Consider the following 8,863-nt stretch of genomic DNA (forward strand, 5'->3'; position numbering starts at 1 on the left):
GACAAAAGACAGCGGGATCTGGGATTCATACAAAAAAAACAAACTGTAATCAATGTGAGATGTACACGCGGATTACTCGGGGGGGGGGGGTTGAAAGAAACCCAACAATTTTAAAATGCAATCTGAGACAAGAAAATAGTACAAGACAGATCGATTCTTCAGTGCATTACTTAAACTATTCACTGGCATTATTTGAGCTAAGACAAAGAAGTTTCAAAACAGCTGAAAACCATGCATTTCTTTCATACACACTACAAATCAATTGGGAGTTGTTAGTTATAAAGGAGCCTTTGTGAAAAAGGCAAAAGATGGACACCTCGCAAGAGTTGGCAATTTAAAAGCTGAAGGTTTGGAGCACAAAAAGGGCTGAAATGACAGCTTCTACCTGTTAACTAGCAACTCACTGTGAAAAACAAGTTACTTCATGTTGTGTATATATATATATATATATCCTGTATTCAATGTGGCAATCAACACAATACAAGATTACCTCACCACAGACTTCATGTCTCAAGACTATCATAGGACAAAGAGAAATACGTACAGCGTAAAAGTAATGTTAATATCAGTAAAATACAAAGCTTTATGTCATTTATTTCTGTGAAAATCAATGTAATGATGTAATGAAGACTACAAGGCCATCATAAATGCTTCAGGCGCGCCAGTTGAAGGGACTTATAAAAGACTTTAATTAACTTTTTCAAAAAATATTTGTCATTTATTGCCTTTGGATCTGTCATTCACGGCGGTATTTTTAAAGAAAATCTGGAATTCACTATGAATGTCCTACTCTGTGTGAAGAACGGTGTTCAAGTGTGAGATCAGAGATAATCATGTCAGTTTCCCTCTCAATGAGAGGTGACAGGTCGACTTTACTTGGATTTCAAAGTACGTCTATTTGACATTTGTTGTTTGCTGGTGATGTAGCTTCAATTGCTGTGCAGCAGGAACAGATTTCATCCTTTCCTGCAGTAAATTTCATTAAACAGAAGGTGGGACAATACACCAGAAGGCATTAAGTATATCCTCCCTATTTCCACCGGCAAAACCACTGTGTTTGTAGACATTTTACGCAGTTTGTGCAATAATAAACAAACTATAACTACCTTCAAGGAGAACCTTCTGTGAAAATATGGATGATTATTGAAGACATTTGTGGAATGAGGGCTCTGACTGTTTTTAAAATTAAAAATGATGCACAGTGTGCATGATTCCTTCCAATTATCAACGTCATTAATTTTATTATATTATCTCCCGTGTTTTGTTTTGTTTTCTAAATGACTGGACAATACCACTGACCCCTGTGTGAAATTCAGGCTAGTATTTAGATAATTTTGGACTTTTTGTGTGATGGAAAACTAATAAAATATAACATTACATTCTGAATTCCCACATACGCACTTTAATGTTCCTGCAGGAATCCTGTGTTCATGTCACGTGTGCAAGGAAACACACGGACATGCTGCACATTAGAGGAATACAGATGTCCAAGCTCTTCTTCCTAATGAAGCGTTTCCCGTGCAACAAATGTCTCAACAATATAACTGACAGTAGAATGTTAATGCTATATGCAGACTGACAGCAGTCCCGCTGAGCAGAGAGGATCAGAACTCAGGCGTCAAAAATTAAACATGAGGATAGCCTACAATGTCTACGGCAGTGTCTGAGCTTGGTGGTTTATGTACGTATTGAGGAGTCAGAGCTTTGTTTCCCCCCTGAGTATAAGTTTAATGAAATCGCAGACACCCAATGCCATGAGCTGGCCAGTTGTTGATCGAAAGAACTGGCATCTATTCCATTAGAATTCAAGCATGTACTCCAAGTATTAAAGGCGTGAGTGGTCTCCTTAACACCAAGTTGTTCTTCTCTTCATCGTTGAAAAGAATGACTACCTTTTAAGCAAACAGCAGCCTGATGTTCCTAATCCTGTTTAATGTCAATGGCCAAGGAGGCGTTTCCTGAGCAGAATCACAGAACAAACTCTCTGTGCTTTTTAATATGCAGAGATTGACTGTGCATTAACGCTATACAGAGACAGCAAATCCTCTGTGCAAAGGGATATAAGAGGCCTAATTCATTCTTGATCTCTGAGATAACCCGTGAATAAAGATGAAGACATTTCTGGATTTTTAATTAGCACTTGGATGAAATTTTGTGATTGAGTCAAATGATTAGCCTGACATCATTTATAACTTGTTTTGATTGATTTCAAAGTAGAAAAAAAGATCTTTGCTATTGAGGCTATGATGTGATCACTCATTTTGTAAACATATACGTTGCTAAATACAATATCATTGACCAAACAATGAATGAGTAAACATTATTCTCTCAGAAGATGTGGTTTTAATATAGTCAGAACACTGTAGATGAAAAAATATCAGCGTTTTTCTTTTTTGTTGGACTCTAAGTCAGTTAAGAGGTGTCAGTGACTGCTAGTTCAAATAAACAAGACGCGAGGAGAGTAGCCTGTATTTAGTGGGTCAAACCGGCTGACCTTGTCAAAGTGATAATTAAGCTGGAGAAACGCACAAATCGGACAGTGCGAAGTACGAAGATAAAGCCAACCAGTTTGATGTGCCAACTGTTTTAGTAATTACTTTGCAAGAGTCCAGTGATCATTTTGCCAAATTTAATTAATCAAAGTATCCACAGTGGATGAGGCTCGGGTAGCTGTATTTCTATTGTCACAAACACGACGAAGTAAACTGAAGAATTTTTTTTCCCACCTGAAAACACCTCAGAGGGTAAAATGCTGCGAAAAGTTCCTAAAAGGGGAATTAAACTATTTTCCAGACCACAACTACTTTTGAAAACTTCAAAAATTTTAATAAAAATTAAATGGGGAACAGCTCAGAAACATCTCCACTAACAGGCCAACAGAGAAGTGTTTTTTTTGTTTGTTTGTTTTTATTTTCAGAGCAGGGGCCTGACATAACATTATTTTCAATAAACAAAGAGAAAATGAGAATGGCATGTATTGGGGCCACAGTTTTGGGGTAGTTTTATGGCTGCTCAGCATTTTTTTGGTGGAAGCACACACACACACACACACACACACACACACACACACACACACACACACACACACACACACACACACACACACACACACACACACACACACACACACACACACACACACACACACACACACACACACACACACACACACACACACACACACACACACACACACACACACACACACACACACACACACACACACACACACACAAGAAATAATTGTTGCTCGTTTGAGTCTGCAGGCGGAACTAATGAATCTCAAGACAAAGATGCTGGGGAGCAAAAAGAAAAGGCAATGTGTAAAACGCTTTCTGGAAGCTGAATCGGGGGTGTGTGTATGTGGTAGAAACAGATGTGTGGATGCAATTCTCCATAGACCTCAACAAAAAGATAATACACAAAGTGCTGCCATTTATTCATAACTCTGTACTTGCCGGGATAAATGTAACATGCAAATGTGAAACCCCCAGGCGGTAGAAATGCAATTAAGGTAAGCTAGCCTGCTAGCAAGGTTAGTACAGCTGCAAGTGAAGTACCAGATAGCACCCCCAACACAGCCTCCCCCAGGACTACCACTCTGCCGGCTGTGCAATGAACCAGCGACCCTTACCACACACCTCCCTTCCCGACACAGCCACTGGTGATAAATTACCTAATCCCCCTATCCCTAGCTGTTTCTATTATACACTCTGGGCTTGTAAAGGACAGCCAGGATGAGAGAAAGGGGGTTGAGAACAGATAGAAAGAGGTGGGTGCAAAGCTTATTGACAGAAACACAATGACATAGGGGAAGATATACAGGCCAAACAAAGTCAGGGAGCAGAGAGCATAATCTCCACTATCAAAAGGACATGTGTGCAGCATGTCATTTTTGATGTTGTAAAAGGGGGGCACTCAGAACCACTTAGCTCTGTATTTTCAGATAATTGTGTCTGACAAAAATCCATCTTGAGAGAAATCTACAGATAGATGCCACCTTCTGAAAGTGTATCATTTCAGAAACACAGTGACTAGCAAGAATGGGTCCCAGTCTTTTTCTGCTGCCTTTGTGATGTTAATGTGACTTTTATGAATTTTCCTCACAGACGAACGCGATTGCAGCACTGAACACGCACATCTCAGGCATCATTTCAGCTCGGCAGAGAAACAGCAACAAGGAACAATGACATCAGTGCTCAAACCCTCCCGGAGGAATGCTTGTCGTCCCTCATGCTGGCACACACACTGCTATGGAAACAGCAGGATTTTGAGAGAGCATCAGGTTAAAAGAGATGATACTGGGCATAAAAGATGGGAAACAAGCACCAGAACAAAGTCCCAGGGTCTGCAGGGACTGAACTGTATCTGGTCAGTTGTGTAGAGCAGCCTGTGTACGAATTCCTCACCATTAAAAAGCCCTTCAGAGGTCAGCTAAGGAATATAGGACTCACTGTCATTGAATAAAGAAAGTTATCCAGCACTTTCACAGTGCGAGAGAGGAAGTACAGCAGGTCTATTACAGAGCTTGATCTCGGAAGTGTCTGACAGAGATGTGGTTTCACAGTGGAGTGCTGCCAAAGCCAAGACAGGAACGTATCCTATCAGGCGGCTCACTGTACCAGCTGACTGCTATGGAAACAGCGAGAGTGAGGGAGTATGCGTGTGCCACAAGTTGAAAGGACACGGCAGGCAGCATCACAGGCAAGCTTACCCATGAATGTCTGCGCAGCCAGCCAGACTCGTGCATGAGCGCAGGAACAAAAAGTCACATCTGGTACAGATCTGCGTGTCAAATGAAGTTTATAAAAGTTGGAAAAGGGGCAAACGGAGCAGCTGCAGCACGCACACACAGGCATACACACACACACACATAGGATAGCGTTCTCCACACTGGGCAGCTATTCAAACTGTTCTCAGTAACAGTAACCCACAGCAACCCTAAAACCAGCCCCCTTTTCCCTTCCTCCTCAAGAGGCGCAGATCCATTGCCCAGTTAAGGGAGAACCAAATGAAGGCACACACAGAGTGCCTCAGAGTAAAAAGAGGCTGTAACTTTAGCCACTCTGTCCTTACCAAAGTGCAGCACAGCCCCCCTCTTCAAGGTTCAGGAGGTTAATTATTCAACATGAGAGGGGATTTGTGGAAGGACAGAGAGTGGACACAAGCCAACAGAAACCTCTCACCCCTTTTGTTGCACTCCCTCCACTCACTCACCAACTTTCAAATATGCACTTATTTCCATGAACTGAGTTTGGGAGTGGAGGTTTCTTCAACTCACTCATTTCTGACATGCACACAAACAAGAGGCACACAGTGAGCTCACGCACACAGAGCTCCACCAGGGTGTTCACATCCTTCCCCACATGTTTCCTCTCTTACCGTTGTGGTTGTGCTGCAGGGTCTCCAGCATGCTGGCGGAGGAGTCCGTTGCCCCCAGTTCGGCCAGTCTGCGGCTGGTGGCGCTCAGCTCTGACCGCAGGTTGGTCACCTCCTGGCTGGCCGACTGAATGGCCCCATCGATGCGCTGGGCCAGCTGCTTGTTGTCATCCATCATTTTCAGGATTTTTGCCTGAGGAAGAGAGGGGAATCCAGACAAGGTGTCATGCTGACAAGTTGACCATTTCCCGTGGAGGAAGGTGTCCCCAGATAAATTCCTCCTCTTTGCTCTTTTCTGACTGTTCCTGTTCCCTTCTTTATGACAAAGCCAAGTTTAAAATCCTCAAGGCAGTGTGTCCTTTCCCTTAAAGAGGGGCATCCGGCTCTGGGGAAATGTGTGCTTGCTGGAAGGAGTGTACGCTCCAGAGATGGTGCATGTGCAGAGTGAGTGTGTCAGTGTGCAATCAAGCCCGTGAGTGTGTGTGTGTAAGAGAGTTCTGTGAGAGCATGAGTGTGTCTGTGTGTGTGTGTTAGAGAGCCAGCACTGCCCCTGTGAAATGTGCTCCCCGCAGCTGACTGTTGAAAGGACACAGAGCATTGAGAGATGACAAGCACCTTTTTAAATGGACTGTACCATTTGCAGAGGAAGTCCAGGGGGGACTAGGAGAGACCATGTGAGCACGCAGAAGTATGAGGCACAGCTGTGTTCAGGAGATACTGTCGGGAGGTTTTGGGATTGGGTGTTTGACTGAACCGAGTCGCAATACATTCCTGTGATCCTGTGTGTTAGCAAACTAAACTGAAGCACTGCGGATTTTTCTCCGTCTCTTATTCTGTGTTTACTGGGTGCACCTCCTGCTGTGGACTCGTGGACAAAGGGAAAGACATCATTAGTTTGACAAAGGAGCAGTTATGGGGAGAAAACAATAATTGTTAAGCAAACAAAGCTTTCATCACAGTATCACAGCGAGGTATTCCTCCTGCAAACAAAGACAGTGTGAAGCTCTGTGGCAACGTTTGGGAAAAGTTAAACACAACAAATAGCTAAAGTTAAGGGAAGTATATATCTGTGAATACAATGAAATGTGGCAGCTTTCAATTTAGCACAGTAGGAAGTTATTCAGCAAACATTATTGTGTCTGGGAAAGCGTTACCTACTATAACGTCGGTTAATCGTCTAAATGAAAATGTGCGTTGTATCCCAAAGCGCACTGATGAAAAACATCCAATCAGAGAAAGTCTTAAGTAATTACGTTTCTGATCTCAACATCAGGCAGATGGATTTACAAAGGTAATAATGTGCTTGTTTCCATGTTCAATTCACACTCAGGAAGGTGGGCTTCTGCATGCTCATCATTCCCCACCACCCATGTGTGGTCGGTTTGAGGCACTAAACCATTTTTCCACATTTACAGCCACGTTTGAAAGCAATCTGCTGGGTGTGTGATCAACAATGCAACGCAAATGCATTTTTTTGTATATGGTGTGCGTCGTATCCAGTCCACATTCCTTATTCCTTCCCTTTCTGTCATTTTCCCTCCATCTGCCGAGCGAAATAGTCGGAGGCAGCCGACACAGTGACTGCCACCTGCTTACTGATAAGGCTAATCATTCACAGTGAATGAAACATTAATGCTTCTTCCTCCTGTTTGCAGCACTGGTGGAGTGTGTGTGTGTGTGTGTGTGTGTGTGTGTGGGGGGGGGGGGGGGGGGGGGGGTGGTATTGTTTGGCTATATCTGCAGCCAGGGAAGGGAAAATTGTTGCTTTGATTGTTTGAGCATTGCAGCACTATGACATTACTTTCAAAATGCCCTACATTTCACAGAAATCAAATAAGACATGGATGGATGCAAAAAAAGTATACAGGACAGAAAAACCTCCAGTTGAACTCAGTGTAGTTTGATAGTTTGACAGTCGAGCTGACAGGAATTCAAAGACTTCACTGAGAAATCTTGCTTTTAACATTGTGATGACAATGGCCATTTCCTATCAGTAATATGCATGTGCAGGTTTTTTTTCTTTATATCATTTAAAGCTGGTAAAAACTGAAAATATGCCATGGGATTTCTGTCTTACTATTTTGTCTGTTCGCCTCCTAAGACGATGTCTGTTAAAGAAAAACAATGTAAATCTCCACATAACTACCAAATTTTAATAAGACTCTCAGTAGGAATTTATTGACAGCTGTGAGTTACCAGATGTTACCAAACAAATATACTTATCAACAAAGTCAATTCAGTCTGATCCTATTACAACCATTCAAACTTACTGAATTAATAAATGTTCCATATCAAATGATAATCTATCGGCGATGAAAGCAGATTTGAAAGTATATCTATGCTCATATTTACCACATTGGGCCAAAACTGTTGCTGCAGATCTGCTGAGAAAGCAGGTTTACAACATCATAAAATATGTCAACTGTGCAGTAAAAAGTGTGTCTTTATTTACTTGCTTAACCAGAAGCAGTTACTGTTTCCCAGTCCAGCACCTTACGCTGATATAACAAGAAAGATCTGTTTTACAGTCAATGAGATGATGATGATGAGGCGCTTTATTATCATGAGGAACCAGAGAGCAGAAAGTGAGCTGTTAATTGAGAAAAAATTGGTGGGAGGTTCCAATCTGTAATTATAAAATAGAGGAAGCACAATGACATGTTTTGTAGAACACATTTTTATTGTTGGCCAGATATATATGCATTATTCACTTCTGACGCCATTCACCATTTCTTTCTTACATAACCACCAACCTCAGTCTCGCGCTCCACTAAACAGGACACATGATTATAAATTATAATCAATTTTTTTGTTTGTTTGTTAGTTTTTTGTTGCTTTTACTGTGAAAACTTTGATCCAACCTGAACACACTTTGCATGACGCTGTTCTGGTGGAGAAGCTGTGGTTTTTCACTTCATTGGCCCTTGGTTGTTAAAGAGGATTTGAAGGTTAGAGTGAAACCACTGGCAGACACAACCGGGTACTAGCACGCAAAGGCAGGAACAATCAGGATAAAAGTTCCCTGGTCTGCTTGAGAATTGAGATCGTGTGTGAACATGGTTTTCTTGAACGTGAGCAACTGAATTTTAACAGCCATGGAGGAGGCAAAATCTCACGGGGGGCCTGATGTCCAGGAACCCATGTTGGGAACTACTGCTCAAGAAAACTCCTAAAACATGAATCCAGCAAAAGTTCAAAACAGAAATCAGTCAAATCTTTAGCAACCGCACAGTGAAACTACAAACCATCATCACTGCAGTGATTAAAGATAACGTTTTGGCGGCCAGCAAAGTAGGTGGCCTCAATTCTGTGTTTTCTAAATAAGAATACTAATACATCACCTAAAGCCATACAACCAAGTTTTCCGAAAGAACAATTCTGTACTACCATGCTGTCCAGCCCAGAAACACTGTAATGACACTCAACACTCTAATTATTGGTTTCAGACATAAGTACTTATTATTAACTCCTCTGTGTACTTGTC

At 42.0% G+C, this 8,863-nt stretch overlaps 1 protein-coding gene across 1 annotated transcript in view; it reads right to left on the minus strand.

Moving 5' to 3' along the window:
* Positions 1-5,482, minus strand: part of LOC308113705 (kazrin-like) — a 122,372-nt gene extending 116,890 nt beyond the window's left edge. The window contains 1 exon segment of the mRNA XM_080470140.1: positions 5,383-5,482. Within this exon segment, the coding sequence (XP_080326266.1) occupies positions 5,383-5,413 (31 nt within the window). The 5' untranslated portion in view covers positions 5,414-5,482.
* Between the last annotated feature and the right edge of the window lie 3,381 nt (positions 5,483-8,863).

This window comes from Lipophrys pholis, assembly GCF_963383615.2.
Source record: "Lipophrys pholis genome assembly, chromosome: 8".
Taxonomy (NCBI): Eukaryota; Metazoa; Chordata; class Actinopteri; order Blenniiformes; family Blenniidae; genus Lipophrys; species Lipophrys pholis.